Source organism: Dermacentor silvarum, chromosome 2, assembly GCF_013339745.2.
Source record: "Dermacentor silvarum isolate Dsil-2018 chromosome 2, BIME_Dsil_1.4, whole genome shotgun sequence".
NCBI classification, from domain to species: Eukaryota; Metazoa; Arthropoda; class Arachnida; order Ixodida; family Ixodidae; genus Dermacentor; species Dermacentor silvarum.
Window position 1 is genome coordinate 179,388,909 of NC_051155.1, and position 16,761 is coordinate 179,405,669.

At 45.3% G+C, this 16,761-nt stretch overlaps 1 protein-coding gene across 1 annotated transcript in view; it reads left to right on the forward strand.

Annotated features, from left to right (window-relative positions):
* LOC119440592 (mucin-19-like) overlaps nt 1–16,761 on the forward strand; it is a 78,597-nt gene that overhangs the window by 9,178 nt on the left and 52,658 nt on the right. The window contains 7 exon segments of the mRNA XM_049661971.1: nt 6,110–6,204; nt 8,932–8,976; nt 10,466–10,513; nt 10,823–10,855; nt 11,870–11,896; nt 12,912–13,055; nt 13,971–14,282. Of these exon segments, the coding sequence (XP_049517928.1) occupies nt 6,110–6,204; nt 8,932–8,976; nt 10,466–10,513; nt 10,823–10,855; nt 11,870–11,896; nt 12,912–13,055; nt 13,971–14,282 (704 nt within the window).

Here is a 16,761-nt window from a genome sequence, read left to right on the forward strand (position 1 = left end):
TTGAAACACTAGGCGATATAGAAAGGATGCTCGTACGAGCAAGGACACGAAACACGCAAACACGTATTGCAAACCAGACATACTTGGCAAAGCGACGTCGTTGACAAAGTTGTTTGTTCATTGATTCGTTCGTTCGTTCGTTCGTTCGTTCGTTCGTTCGTTCGTTCGTTCGTTCGTTCGTTCGTTCGTTCGTTCGTTCGTTCGTTCGTTCGTTCGGGTTCGTTCGTTCGTTCGTTCGTTCGTTCGTTCGTTCGTTCGTTCGTTCGTTCGTTCGTTCGTTCGTTCGTTCGTTCGTTCGTTCGTTCGTTCGTTCGTTCGTTCGTTCGTTCGTTCGTTCGTTCGTTCGTTCGTTCGTTCGTTCGTTCGTTCGTTCGTTCGTCGTTCGTTCGTTCGTTCGTCGTTCGTTCGTTCGTTCGTTCGTTCGTTCGTTCGTTCGTTCGTTCGTTCGTTCGTTCGTTCGTTCGTTCGTTCGTTCGTTCGTTCGTTCGTTCGTTCGTTCGTTCGTTCGTTCGTTCGTTCGTTCGTTCGTTCGTTCGTTCGTTCGTTCGTTCGTTCGTTCGTTCGTTCGTTCGTTCGCTCGCTCGCTCGCTCGCTTTTTGGGATTAAGTTACGAGATCTATGCAGTGCTGATTCTCCTTTAGGTTGCCCTCATATGTCGATCAATAAAGGTTTGGTTTATCCCGGGCTGATGGGAAGTTATCAGTGTAACGTGATGTCGTAAAACAATAGAAGAGAGCGAGAATAAAATATGACAGAAGTTAGAAGTCGCTCTGTAAAAGCCATTTGAAACGCGAAATATATGCGCTGCACAGAAGCGTGGGTTCATGTTAAAGAAACAATGGCCACAAGGCCACTTATAGGCGGGAGCTTTGCCACTCTGTGCAAGCTTTAATAAGATACACCTCCGGAGAGTCACACGAAGTGTTCCTTATCGAATCTTTCTTGACTCAAAACCAAGTGACACTACAATGGCTTCAATAAAATCTAGTCCTTTACGCCCTGTGGGCGGGAAATAACATTATTTGTTAATATTCAATGAGACAAGCGCCAGCACATCCAAGCGAAACCACAGAGAGAGATTAAAAGAACAGGAGGCGCAGGGAGGTTAACCAGGTTGCACTTAGTTTGCTATCTTAGATAGGGAAAGGATGAAGTGGGAAGAAAGAGAAAGGGGTAATAAGTGATGCGCGCCCACGTAACAGCGTTCGCAGTGCGCTCACGGGTGGTCGAAGAGCGCAGTCGTCCTTAAAGAGTGCAGCGACGCTCTTGCGGCCCTCTGGGCGGATGACGGTTGAGTACATGGTCCCAATAGTTTTATCGCGAAAGCAATTATATGGACACTATACAAGCGAACTTTCGTCGTCGGCGTCGCCGTGGTGTTTCGCATATATTTACGCATTCGGGGCGAGCTCCACCACTGTAAGGACTATAGCACTGCAGTCGGCGTGACGTCATTTGAGGGATCACGTGGGCACTGCATGGTGCGACGTCGGTCACGTCGCAAGCAGGGAAGCGGACTGAGAACGCATGTTTCAGCGACAACCGGCAAGCCTTAGGCGTGCTGTTGTTCGCAGCTCACCTATGATGAATAATGAGACATCAAGAATAATTCAGAGAAAGAAAAAAAAAACATCCCCTGAAGCATTTGCAGATCGATGTTTGTTTTTGTCCTGCCAAATGCTCATATGCTAAGACGTAAAGCCGGTGCAAATGCATGTGTCACGCGTTCTTGACGAAAAATACGAAGCTGCGTGGGAAAAGGGGCAAGAGCAGAGACAACACAGCCTTGTTCCTTCCGCTCTTTATTGTTCAGCGCTCCTTGCTGTATTTCGCCCATAAAACCACATACTAAGCATAACTCCAAGCATGTTTGCAACAAACTGTGTTACAATTACCTTTTTTTTTCTTCTTAGAAATTTGTTAATCAATTTACCTTGAAAGCGCTATTTGACCTGTTCATATAAGCTGTCTGAAGGGGCGGACAATACTTGCAAAGCCAAATCGCATGTCCTAGTAGACGCAATTTAAATGCTTCACTGATAAATATTTCAATCCTTTCCTTATGTTACGTGCTGAAATTGTGAAATTGAGCCTCCCAATTGAGAATACGGGCAGCGTATTGGCGCCTCTGCGATTTCATTACAGGCCTATACATGGCGTGTTAAAGCTTTTAAGGGCGCCAGAAATATTGCCGCGCCCGTGTATGCCACGTCCGCGTTAGTCGTACCCGCGTTGGTCGTAACCCCCGTATAGTCATAACACCGTCCGAGGAGTTCAATCACAACGCTATGAGCCATGTTATCGCAGTTGGTGCTTCGCCCTTCGGGAGAAATCGCCAATTTACTTAAAACGAAGCTTTCTTTTCCTTTTCCGCCGGGGCTTGGTGTTGCTCGTCGTTTCCTGGCATGATGTATTCGCGGATATATACAGGGTGCTTCATTTTAGCTGCACCAAATTTTTAAAGATTGCCTGTGGTAGATAGCACAATTGTAATCCTTGATCTAAACTACTCGATGAGGCGACCATTACTTCCACTGAGAAATCCAAATGCCTAATTGAGTACTTAACATAATTACGCTAATTAACTTTTAATTAATTATTTTACGGCACATATCTTAATCTACTAACTGTAGCTAGTGAGTTTCCAAGGTGTATCCACTTCGAACGAATTTTCTGGGCTGCGCTTGTTTCGAGATAATAATTTTCAAAGTGTCCGACGAAATGCATAGGCGTTCCAGTTATTTTTGTGCGTCAATGCATAAAACAGCGTTTTCTTCAAAAAAGTTCACTGGAACACCAATGCATTTCGTCGTACACTTTGAAAATTAATATCTCGATACTGGTTCAGTCCTGAGAATTCGTTCCCAGTGGATACGCCTTACGATCTCACCGGCTATAATTCGTACATTGAAATATGTGCAGTAAATTTATTCATTAAAAAGGTAATTAGCCTAATTATGTTAATTATTCAATTCGGCGTTTTTATTTCTCTCGGAAGTAATCGCCGCCTCGTCTAGTAGTTTAGATCAAGGATTAGAATTGTGTTAACTGCCACAGGCAATTTTAAAAATTTAATGCAGCTAAAATGAAACACCCTGTATATTGTAACGCACAGTTGGTTAAAGTTAGTTTAAGTGATTTACGTTGGGCGAACTTGTGCCCGACAAACAGTTAAGCAAGAGTCTCGCTCCAACGTACACGGTCTTCTCCCAGGAGTTCCACACGTCGTCGTCTTCTTCGTGCCCCTCCGGATAATCTCTTGCTCCAATCGCACGTGCCTTGTGAGCACGTGTTGGCCGCTTCGCTGCTGCTATCTTTCGTACGTAGCAACACATGGATGGGCACAGGAGACGGCTGGCGTGCGAGATTTGAAGGCACCTTGTGTCAATATAGACAACTTGGGCGACCTGGTATGGATACGCGAATAGACAACTTGTTTCTAGCTGCTGTCTGGCCTAGTAGACAACTTGGTTCACTGGTTACGTGCCACAACGTATGTGCTCGTTCTTGGCCAATGCCCCAGAATGGATGTGCCATTGTGATACATGGGATATCAAGCCTGCAATGTTTTTAGATATGTGTCGTACTTCTCGGTGCCTAGAATTCTCCTCAAAATTTTCCCTCGACAAGTATCACACATCGCCTTCGCCCTCCTGGCGCAGTTGGTTAGCAGCTACAGGTGACGAGGATGTGCTCGTGCCATCCGCTACTGCTGCTAGCTCACTAACTCGAACAAGCTTCACGTCGTTTCGATTCCAACATTGCGTTGGATCTGCGTGTCTTTTTTTTTCGAACTCTCTCTTGTCCAGTCGGCTTAGAGCGAGACGCAGAATCTCCATTTCATCTTAAAAGAAGGTCAGTAGGAGAAGATATGCACTATGGTCTCGTCGCAGTCACGAAAGTCGTACGAAGCAATGTCCATCAAGCTGATACGAAAACAATCGGAGTTGGTAAAAGCGACGTCCGGCTACAAGCAACACTGTATAGTTGCGTCACATCGAGATAGACCATGCGGCAGTCGAAGACGCAGCGAAAGGGTAGCTCTGTGGACAACAAACCACCCACTGAAGTGGTTCACTGTCTGTAGCGTTCTGCTGTTCAGCACGAGGTCGGGGGTTCGATTCCCAGGCGCGGCGGCCGTATTTTACCGGCAACGGAATGCAAAAACGCTCGCTAACTACGCTTCTGGGTCAGAGTGCCGAGTGTTCTAAATTAATCGGAAGTCCCACTCTACGGCGTCCCTCGTAGCTAGCTATTTGGGAAGTTGCCACATGAATTTTTTTTTAGCCAACAATAGCCCACTTTCACAAAAAACGTTTCGTGAGAGAAAATTCTTGCCAATCCCGATGCTGGACATTATTATCGAAGACGGCCGCCCAATGGCGTAAAGCACTTACGAACAAAACGCCTTTTGAATCCGGGCCAAGGTGAACAAATGTCAATGAAAGGAAAAAAATTGTCGTGAGCCTAAATTGAAGCACGTAGCTACGAAGTACGACAGGTGGACGTCTAAGGTTTTTCTTCAACTTTCAATTTTTCTTCTACTGCGACGCTTTCTTTTTGAGAAACCCGTACGGGTTTGCTTTGTAGTTTCGTGCTACATTTCAGGTGGACGACATTTTTGCCCTTTCATGTACTCTCCTCCTTCTTGAGGGCTTCCGTAGAACTGGAGCCAGATTGACAAAAGCTGTTCTTTCGCAAGTGCTCTTTGCCCTTGGCCGGTCGCCTTAGATATGTCTTGCATCCGGATTGGCGGAAATGCTTTCTTACGAACAATTCTAGCGTAAGAAGTTTTTGTGAATTAGGACCCTGCTTTGCCCAACTAATGTAAACATTACGTGCCATGGTTCGTCCACCATTCGCACGGCTTCTTTCGATGGAAATACGGCGAGTAATCGCGCACAGGTGAGTAAGATACACAGGTGAGTCTCACGGAGCGTGAAACTCTCATAGAAATTTTTTTGAGGCGAAAGCCTTGTATGGCTCATGGGTCGAAAAATCTGGCGACCGTCTGACGTTGCGGCTCTAAAATTCAAGTGACGTCTCAGGTGACGTCTCAGAGCGGCAGCAGCAAAGAGAGGAAAGGCAGGGAGGCCAACCAGACGAGCGTCCGGTTTGCTACCCTACACTAGGGGTAAAGGAAAGGGGGAATAGAAAGAGAAAAAGAGGGAGAGAGTGAGTACTCAGTACACGTGGGACGATGCACAGGGACACTATAAGCGGTCTCTTAAACCGGTGCACTTCAAGTAGTGTACTAGTGCTCGAATCGCTCTTTGTGCCAGTGACGGGTGTAGCCACGGTCCAAGTATCTCTGACTCAGAGAACGGTCTCGAGTCCAGTCGGCTCAACGTTGTCCTGAGAGAGAGGCGTTGTACGTCGTAGCGAGGACAGGTACACAATAGGTGCTCGATGGTTTCCTCGCACCTACAGGAGTCGCACATCGGGCTCTCGGCTATTCCCATACGAGACACATTAAAGAAACTGTTATCATGAGTAGATGTAAGTCCGAAATGACTATGGAAGCTACGAACAAAGCCACATTTGGTGACGCATGCGCCAGTAAGCGATCAATTTCTTTAACAATAAAAGAGCTCGATTACCTCTGTTTGCGTTGAACAGACACCCCTTTAAATCATCAATGTGGCCAGAAAAGTGTCTGCGTATGGTTTTTTTCCAGTTTTGTTCATATTTGCTGAGCAATGTACACATGTTCTATGACGTTTTGAGGAGTATAAGTACGTTTGCGAGCACTGGTAATGAAATCTGTTGCTGAAATTTAGCGCTGCGTGTTTCTCTAATGTGCCTTTCCGTGTCCCTATTATTCGGCCTGCTAGGCAAGAATGTGATGAACGAAAAGAAAGAAAAGCCACGACCATTCTAACGTGCCATTAACCCCGCAGAACCAGTGGAAATGTCTAGGCGACCGAAAAAGAGAACAAGTAAAGAGAAAAACAAGTAAAGGGAAAACAAGTAATAGGAAGTAACAACGCATTCGAATGAGAATGTCAAAATAATTTAATTAATGTCTCGTGAGCGCGCAGGCTTTCGCTTTCATCCTATTTAGCGTATGCTAAAGTGACTGTCAACTTTTGCACAACTCCTGGTGCAGCAGCCATGCCTGCCCCGCTGCATCCGAGACATGTCCGCAATTTGGACCCATTCCCGCCAGCCTAGGATCGATTGTGTGCGGCCCTTCCAAGAGTGGTACGTGAATGTCTTTCTTTTCCTTTTTCTTTTTTTTTTTGAGCTCAAGATTTTCTGCACTTACAGAGATACTGCTGCGAAGACTTAGCAGCCGAAAAACCGAAAAAACTTCTTTGACAAGCCTCACTGTGGTATTTTTTTTTTCTATTTTATTGAAGCTTGGTTCATATTGGCGACATGAGCATGGTCACTAAATCTTGTAGGAATGTTCAACATTTAATATTGGAGAAGGAAGAGAGAGAGAGATAAAAGTGTTAAGAGTATGTGTGTAATCAGAATAAATCTGAGATCGGCTATGAGCAACGCGGTGGGAAGGAAGAGTGATAGAAAAGATAAGGAGAAATGGAATGAAGATGTGGGAAAAAGTAAGATAATTATCCAGGCGTACCGAGCGGGGCTCACTAGGAGAAGGGTTCCCACTTTTTTTTTTTTTTTTTTTTTTGCGCAGCGTTGCCATTGAAGAACAGTGTGTTCTTTCGATACGTTATTCGCACATGCAGACATGTGTGTGCCTATTGTTTAAGCCTTGTTTAAGCTTTGTCAACTAATCAAGAGTTTCATAAGTAAAGGCACCACAGCCAAAAGACACAAAATGAAACAAAATGAAACAACGGAGCTTCCAAAAATTAATTCAAGTTATGAACAAGTGCAAACGAATAAGCAGATGAAAATGTCACCGCAGCATAGGAAATGCATGTTATGTAGATGCAATGAATATCACTTTGTGAACACAATAACGTGCTAACGTGCTGATGACCACAACTGAATATCTTCCCTTTTTCTGGAATGAATGGCCCTGTTGATATCGGAATCTATCATTCTAGGAGGTTGGCTCATCTGGTCTATAGGTCTTCGTGTCTAGTGTAGTCATGTGTAGTTCAGTGTTTCGTAACGACACCTTACACTGAAGCTTGGCAGACAACTTAATGGAAAATTGACCATGACGTTTTTGTGACTGCGATGTGTAGGCCGTCGAAATTGTTAAGGCACAAGCAAACTCTCGCACAGTTTAGTCAACGGACGTCTTGGGCAATTTGTTTGCTGACGGGAACAAGGTGAGCAACGGCGTCGGTTGGTTAAGCTGTCATTTGCTAGATGTGGCGCGTTGCTCGATTGTGTGCGAGAAACCGTGTCACGTCAGTGCGGTTTCCCGCCTTTCTTTCACTTCATCTCCTTTGTTCTAAATAAAAAGAACATATCAAGTTTATGCGAACCCTTGTGGTAGAGGCACCAGAAGCTGTTTATACAAAAATGAAGATGAATACTCAAGCTTGCTCGGAAGACAGCGTGTGTGTGTGGTGTGTGTCTGTGGTGTGTGTGTGTGTGTGTGTGTGTGTGTGTGTGTGTTGTGTGTGTGTGTGTGTGTGTGTGTGTGTGTGTGTGTGTGTGCGTGTGTCGTGTCGTGTTGTGTGTGTGTGTGTGTGTGTTGTGTGTGCGTGTGTGTGTGTGTGTGTGTGTGTGTGTGTGTGTGTGCGTGTGTGCGTGCTTGCGTGCGTGCTGCTGTGTGCGTGTGCGGTGGTGCTGTGTGCTGTGCTGCGTGCTGTGTGTGGTGTGTGTGTGTGTGTGCGTGTGTGTGTGCTGTGTGCGTGTTTGTGCTGTGCTGTGTGTGTGTTGTGTGTGTGTGTTGCGTGGTGTGTGGTGTGTGTGTGTGTGTGGTGTGTGTGTGTGTGTGTGTGTGTGTGTGGTGTGTGTGTGTGTGTGTGTGTGTGCTGTGTGTGCGTGTGTGTAGTGCGTGTGTGTGTGTGTGCGTGTTGATGTTTGGGTGTGCGTGCGTGGTGCGTGCGTGCGTGGTGGTGCTGTGCGTGCGTCATTGGACTACGAGTTATTTCTGTCGACCGAGATTAGAGCTTGTGCTACTTCATCTTAACCATCACAATAATCACCATCTTCAAGCTATTGCACCAAATGCTTAAAGGCTTAGGCAAATTGTTGCCGTCAAACAGAGAGAAAGTTCATTTGCCTAGAAAAAATGTACGGGGTTATTAATGGGACAGTTTTTAAGTCAAGTGAAAAAGAAACTTCGCGGAATTTAGTGCAAAATAATGGGAAGCAAACCACAGCTGAGGGGCGGAAGCATAGTAAGGAAAACATTGCTCTGAACAGTACACAGGCCAAGTATAGATATACACAATGATAAGAACCGCGGCATCATTCTTAACGCGGCTTTCTGTAGGCATATTTTATCGTTCTTGTTAGTCGCGCTGTCAGTTTCCTTTCAGCCTTACTTTTGACTTGAGTACAGTGTCTTCATATGCTGCTAATGCACCGACGGACCCTTTATTACCACAATTAGCATCATTCACTAGCAGCAGCAGCAGCAGCAGTAGTAGTAGTAGTAGTAGTAGTAGTAGTAGTAGTAGTAGTAGTAGTAGTAGTAGTAGTGGGGGGTAGTAGTACAGTGTCATCATATGCTGCCAATGCACCGACCGACCCTTTATTACCACAATTAGCATCATTCACTAGCAGCAGCAGCAGCAGCAGTAGTAGTAGTAGTAGTAGTAGTAGTAGTAGTAGTAGTAGTAGTAGTAGTAGTAGTAGTAGTAGTAGTAGTAGTAGTAGTAGTAGTAGTAGTAGTAGTAGTAGTAGTTGATGTTGTGGGCATATAAGTATCACGCTATACCTTGTTCTCCCCCAAAAATTGGGATGCCGCTGAAGTGCTACGCAGCTCTCGCGCGTATACGCATGAACCTCCGAACGCTTTCTTTACGCTTCTCTTTTATTTTTCAGTGCTTCTTGTTACGGTGGGTCTGGTGGACAACCCCAGCCTCAAAGGTATTGTATGCATCCAGCTTCCTTTCGCAGCAACCGTTTCTACTTCTGACCCTAATAATAGGGATACCAGCGCCTCTTGAAAAATATGGGGATGCCAAGGTGCAATATTTAAAGGCCATTTTCAACTGTAGTTAACATTATCGTGTCACGCGACGTCCTAAAGCTTACATGGTGGGCATTTTGCTGTAGAAACACATTCTCTTCCTAACTGCGTTCGACAGAAACGACAATAATGAGGTAAAGCTATCTTTGCTGCATAACGCATCAAAAGTATCGAACTCGGAAACTTATCTCCGCGAAACCTATTATAACACATAAACGGGACACCAGAAACTCAAACAGCCGCATTTCGTTATTTTGTTGTTCTTATGCTTACGTTACACCCCCCCCTCCCCCCCGCTGACGTCATGTAAAGACTTCACTACACGTTTTGTCCTCTACTATACTCTACGTAATGAAGTTACTTAAAGACGCAAAACTAGAACAACAACAAAAAAAAAAACGCTAGACAGTTTCCCACCATGATTGTGTTCTGTCGTCCTTGTGAGATATATGCAAACACGCAAATGCTAATAATAGCACGTAATAAACAGAAGAACTTTTGAAACGTTTTTGGTGTTCATGTTGTAGAAATGAGAAGTACTTTAGGCATGACCTACGTAGACGTGCTGCCAGATAAAACTACACAATATTTGAACACATACCTTGATTTTAATAAGGACATTTTTTTCTAGTAATTAAGCTTTCTAACTTCTTATAAAGAGTTCTCCGTCTCTCAGTTTATATGCAAAATTGTAAATGAGCAACAGCTCCGCAGACGTGATTTTCGACTAGTATGTCATAAAGACAATCTCTAAAAAAAAAAAAACCTTTTCCCTTGAAAATTTCAGAAAATCACTTAGCGTTGGGGACGCAGTTGAGGCTCCCGCAGGAGATAGGCTTTCGCCATGAACCCCAGTGGCGCGTGAGTGAGTGAACGGAAATCTAGCGAACGAGCCGAAAAAGCTCAGTTTCATAAACAGCCGCGAGAAATATGCCGCTACCCGCGCATATTCTTCAGACAGTTGCCACCGCGGTCTAGTCACTTCCGAGTGGCGGGCCGATACCGTCTTAATTAAATCGCTACCCGTCGTCTATATCACCGGGAAACGTTCGCCGAACATCATCGGCGCGATATTGGCCGTCCTCAAAGCCGCGCAACAAGCAGCAGCTCAAGTCTGGCACTTTGCTGCTCGTCACCATATATTACAGCTTGCTCACAGCGAGGTAAACTCGTGTTAGCGTCGTCTAAATTAGCAATCAGCAAGAGTTTAGGGACATCACGAATCGAGTGTTGCCCGTGGGAAGTTCGCGCTCATATCGCCCACGCTCTCGCGTTCTAGCTGGCAATCAAGCAGCCTGGTGAGTAAGAAAAGAAAACAAAGGAACGAAAGAGAGAACTTTTGTAAGGTTGAAGAAAGTTACCTTGATTCTCGTCTGTGTGTTTCAGCGCCAAGCTGGCTGTCACCGCAGAGGCTACTCGCCGTGCAAGTCGACCGTAAGCACCACGTCCTCTTTTATACTCGGCTTCCTTTTAGCGGTCGTCTTGTATTTCGCGCTTACGCGCCCGAGTGGCGCGAGCAGCTCTGACCGTGCTAGATGGCGGGAGACATCTTAATTAGGCGAGACCTCCGTGTCTACGCTAGCAATTAGGGGAGACTCGCCGGCTCTGCTTGCGCTGCTGATTTAAGCGGGAATTTCTTTGTTCTCTCATTTTTATTCTCTCTCTCTCTCTCTTCCTTTTCTGTATCCTGCGCATCACCTCCTCTCCCACTCTTCACATCCGTGGTACTTCTCGGTGGTCCAGGAAACATGGCCGATGGCAGCATGGCGGTTCGAGGTTAGTTATTAATATACATAAGTACTCTCCCTTTTTTTTAATTTGGAAACATAAGTACTCATAGTACCTTTATTTCAGGTGTTCATTGATTGATTGATTGGTTGATTGATTGATTGATTGATTGATTGATTGAGTGATTGATTGATTGATTGATTGATTGATTTGAACGGCCTGAATAGCTCTGAATAGAACAGCTCTTATTGATACTGAACTACTTGATACTTAACGTACTGATAATTACTGAACTGATACTTGAATGATACCGAAGGACAGATTGATATTGAGCTCTGGTACTGAACAGCTCTGACTTTGTTCTAGTAGCGTACAGTAACGTAACGCGCTTCACCGTTAGCGAACTCAAAAATGCACCTTGCCTCACGATAGTGAAAGTAGCTACACTGTCGTACCACATATCTACGTAACACATTGTACTTATGTACATGTAACGACATATGCACATAATACATGCGCAAGCGGCACATGCAGCACGCAAGAACGCCTATGTTTCTGCATCTAAATAAAAAGAAGGAACGCTTACTTGTTGATCGATTCGATGATGTCGAAAATGTTGGTCACTTCTACAGTGTGATATTGTACGGCAATTGTAAGAAGATGAAACATAAATTAAATCAAATGTAGAAGAAATAGAAGATAAAACACTAGTATTTCGGTGTTGTCGCGTTTGAAATAATGGCTCTAAACATATTACAGCGTGCTAATTATATATGCCTTAGGAAGCCGTGGCGTAATGGAAGCTAACACTACAAATGTAGCGCGAACGTTTATACGTGTAACAAGATACTGAAAGGAACGCTGGAAAAAAATGAAAAGAAATGTAATAACGCTAGTGGCAGCAATCAGGCGCAGGACCACTATATTTATAATTTACGAGATATTTGAAAGACATTACTCCAACTTAGCGGCCACGGGCAAAAAAAAAATAAAGTAACGGCACTGACTCAGAAGTTTAATATTAGACTCAAAATTTATCGTTCTTTGTCGTCTCCCTTTCAGTTTCCAACAGATCGGACGACGAAGGAGGTGAGTGCACATTTTGCTCGCGAATTGGTATTCACTCTTGGCTTCTGTTATCGCGAACCCTGCGTACAGGTTCCTGTTTGAATTCCACCAATGCACCGAGTGTCTGTCGTTCGCAAAGTGAACGGAAAGCGGTGGCGATCTCCACTTTGGTGTAGTGTTCCGCTATTCTTTACCGCACAGCTCGTCCCCCCCCTCCCCTCCCCTCCCGCGCTCTAATCCACAAACCAAACCGCAGGCTCGATCGCAATAGCGAAAGAAAGAAAAATAGAAGGAAATCTCTTCTCCCTATACCCCCCCCCCCCCCAACCACTCCTTCTGCTTCCTTGTTGTTGTTTTTTTTTCTTCTTTTTTTTTATTACAAGATGAAACATGTGCAAAACCTGCTCATTCTCTTCTCGAATGCCGTGAGCCACGAGGCTGGAAATAACGTGCTTCGCAAATACCTCGCAACGATCCTCCCTTTCCCAACTGAAAGCACGAAATTCCAGGGGTTTTTTTTTTTTCATTTTGTATTTGACATAAAAAATTGCACTAGGAACGAAAGGAGTTTCATATCATTATTTGGTTCTTTCCTGTGTTCCTCTTTTTTTTTTTTCATTTTCGCCCTACTGTTGTAAGGCAGCCATACCGTAGTCGCCTTGTTCTCTGTAATGACGATAACCTGGCCTTCATTTTCTTCTTTTCTTTTTTTTCTCTCAGGTTGGGAGGCGGGAGGCGGTTTATTGTTAAACAGAACAGTCGAGAACACCAGAACGCAGAAAAACACCACCAGCGCCCATGGTGGCGCGCTTCTGCGTTCTGGTGTCCTTCTCTGTCCTGATCTGTAGTCCAAGAATGCCCAACTACCTAGCCAACCAGTTTGTCTAGCTTTTTTACATTTTTTTTCATACAGTGTGGCTTAAACGATATCGTTAGAATCCTGTCGTAGTAATCAGGAATACAAAGTCCTGCCTTTATATGGCAGAAGGGCTTTTAGTGGCTTATTTGATGAAATTATTTTTTTTTCTTTAAGCAGCCATGACATCGGCCTCCGACACGTGCAAGCGCTTCAAGGTCAAGAAGGTTTTTGACTTTTCGCCAAGTGCTGAGGCCAAGCCCCTGGCTGGGTTGGTAGACTTGCTCGTGTCCAACGAATGCGACACGCATGGAGTGTTCTCCGGTGAGTAGTCCACATTTTTGCACGTTCGTAAAGTTTCTCTGCGGTCTTGTAACAATGCACGAAAACGCTTATTCTGTTACCAGCCTCTGACCTTTCCTGGTGATGCAAACTTAAAAGAGAAGTTGCCGCCTTTCTGTGACACTGGCTACTCCGCGCCACAGAGTAAAGAAAAAATTCAACGGCGATTTATCGGTAACGGCGATTTAACGGCGATTTAGCGGCGATTTAGCGGCGATTTGGCGGCGATTTAGCGGCGATTTAGTGGCTATTTAGCGGTAGGACCTTAACGAGGACGCATCTCGTTGAGGTCCCAGATCTACGATTTAAACCACGTTCACCACATTCCAAAGTGTTGATTTATACAGGGTGTTTCAGACAACACTTTCAAAAATTTTTAAAGGTTGCCTCTGGCCGATAGCACAGTTCTAGCGCATGAGCTGGTCTACTCGAAGAGGCGGCTATTACTTACAAAAAAAAAAAAATTGAAATGCATATTCGAAAAATTAACAATAATTCACTAATTAGGTTTTTAGCTTAATAACCTTACGGCCCATATTACAATTTACAAATTCTTGCCGTGGAGTTTGCAAAGCGGATCCACTTGAAACGAATTCTCAGGATGACACCAGTTTCGAAACATTATTTCCCGAACTTTGCGAAGTTGCTTTTGTGCTTCAATGCATAAAACAACGTTTTGTTAAGAAAGAAAGAAAGAAAGAAAGAAAGAAAGAAAGAAAGAAAGAAAGAAAGAAAGAAGAAAGAAGAAAGAAAGAAAGAAAGAAAGAAAGAAAGAAAGAAAGAAAGAAAGAAAGTTTCAAGTGGAAAGCACTGCACTTACGCTATCACAAACCTCATTATCCCTTTGTCAGTGAGTATAGCACGTGGTTATGACTGTTTACTCGAACACGATTTCAGAGCCCGGTCACGTGCTGCTTTTGTCGGAGAGGCCTCTGGGTGATGTCGCTAATGCGGACGTCCTATCTCTGGGAGACGGCGTCTCGGTGTTCCTGCTGCCCAAGAGCGGCAACGTGACGCTGCCGGCCTGTTTCGACGTCCAGAGGCAGCCAGGACGCAGACCTCCCGAGAAAGCGCTTCTGGTGGCCGACACGGAGCCCGACGCTGCGGTGCCGTGTCACATTGGGCGCCAGCCCATCGGCCTCAGCTGCCCCCTCTGCCCACCGCATATCGGCGACGAACTGAAAGCACGCGTCTGTACAGCTCCCACGGGTTAGTGCTGCTCACTACGTCGGTGCAGTTGCCCATGAGGTGACCTGAATGGCGCCGGTCCGTTAGATCAACAGAATTGTTCCTCAAAGAAAAATATTAAGTCGAGCTAGATCGATAGATTATTCGTCTAGGAGTATGTTGATCGTTTTCTGTGTGCCAATTATATCGCTTTGTTGTGTAGAAAACTGCTGCCGAAGGTTCCCGCTGCTACTTCTCAATTTGAACCGCCCGCGCCAAAACCGACGAGTTGACGTAATCTGCACGTGGCCTCGCACTATGGCGCTCCCTGTGAATCTTAATCACTGTATGCTGACGTCACAGGAGAGCCACCATAGTCCACAACAGGTGGCGCCACCACGATTTACCCTTTTCATCATTTTCTCGCTTACAAATGCTCCTTTCGTGCTACGAATGACGAAATCGATATTACAGAGGTCTAATCTTTCAGTCTAGCGAGACCTAATATTTTCTCTAATGTTTCGTTAAAGGGACACTAAGGAGAAACATAACTTGAGGTACGTTAATAAAATAGACTTCGACAATATCAAACAAATCTGTTCGCCTCTCTTACCGGGAGAAGAGGCTTGCTAGACAGAAAAGGACGGGAAAACGAAAGACGAGTGGAGACGCTGCTTTGAAGTTCCCGCACCAGCTAGCAGTGAGGTCATGGATTTTAATGGCGCCTGCTGGGGCCTAGTTTTTTTTTTTTTTTTTTTTTTTTTGGGGGGGGGGGGGGGGGGTCATCGAAAAGTGTGGGGGGGGGGGGGGGGGGGGAGGAATGGACTACGGTATATTTTAAAACAGCCATAGACTGAGCGTAGCAAGTTTTAGGAAATTTTACTGAGTACAGCGGGCCACAAACGAAAATATACCTTGAAATCAGCGACGCCGCACAGACGTGTCGGCGCTGTGGTTCTGGCGTGGAAATAAAGAAAATGGAAGTTTGTCGTTTCTTCTTTTTTTTCTTCTTCTTCTAATGACCAACCAATTAGAGCGAAACGAGGTATTGAATCAGTCTAACGTGACTTAGCTTTGCTCTTTAGCCTACCTTTAGGACAGTGAAAGTCTCAGAAAACAGCCGACCTAAGCAAACGCTTGGTGTAAGCTGAACAGCGTAAGCTAAGGGCCATCCTTTAAAGGCCCGTAAGGATTTCCCAATGCAGCCCGCGGTCTCTTGCAAACTTTGTTCATTACAGGCTTTGGAATTTCGCTAACTATTTTTTAATATTCTCTATCGTATAAATTTACTCCTCTTCTACCAAGTATTTGCAAAGAGAAGCCTCAATTCCTCCGTTCTCCTGTTAGTGAGGATTCTTTGTAAATGCACGCATAAGCGTAACCCCAGACGACGCCCGGAGTGTACATCACAGAAGGTTATGATACCTCGAGGGCACCTACCCGCACCTCCAATTTCTTATAGGTTTTTAAATAATTACGGGCTTCAATATTTTAAAAGACCAAATTTAAGGAATTCATCAGTATTTACACAAGCTGTATTAATTGCCTACAGAGTTTCAACTCACTGGACCTATTCGCCTTACTGTGCTGACTATTTTAAGAATCACGTCTGCGTACACCGAGGCCCGTATTCACGAAAAGCTCTTACGCTAGACCAGTTTGTAAGAGCAAATATCAGGTAATTTTGATGCTGGACATGTTATTAGCACAGACATGTGGTCGGTGGCGAAATGCAACTCACCAACGAGAACGTTCGCGAATTCGGCCCGCTGATCTTTCATATTTGGCTTCGATACACTGACACCAGGGCCAGTATAATGCAACCATTCCTTTCGTTCGATTCTATTTCTTGTCATCCACCGCTCACGAGCGGCCGGTCCTGGCGACAGTGTGAGCAGAGTACCGGTCACTTAGAAAGCACAAACAAATAAAACCACTGGAATGAAATCAATGCGCTGTCCCGGTTTCTACTGTTTGTTTTTCTGCCCCTTGGAGGAAGTAAAAATACTAGGAGAGAGCATGCATGATGTAAGGCAACTCATGCCCCCCCCCCCCCCCCCCCCCCCTCCTCTCCTTCGGGGCCACTGTCCACGATGACTCTTGGGAAATTAGGACCTTGCACTGTTTCCGGACCTCTCGAGGCGTTGGTTGGTTTACGTATGGTAGCATTTAGCGACGACCTCGTCACGATCGGACCTCGACTACCACTCTACGCTCTGCTCTCCCCATGGAGAAAGAAAACCCCAAGAGAGGCCCTGGCCAGCACGAACGTATTGGAGAAGGTGTGGCGGAAGTCACGTTCTGTTTTTCGCAAAGGAGCACTGGGACGGGTACCCCAAATGTCAACGTTGCCATGGCAACCGCGCTCCTGAAGCTTTCGCTGCTGCTCTCGGTCTCTGAAAAGTGAGATAAGATTATCCCGCCGGTGTCTTTCCCGCAGCACCTTTTGTTCGCGAGAAAAGCTGACTTTGGAGTGTGGTGCGTAAGCTTGAAAGTTGTGTTTTGGGTCTGTGAGTGTGAG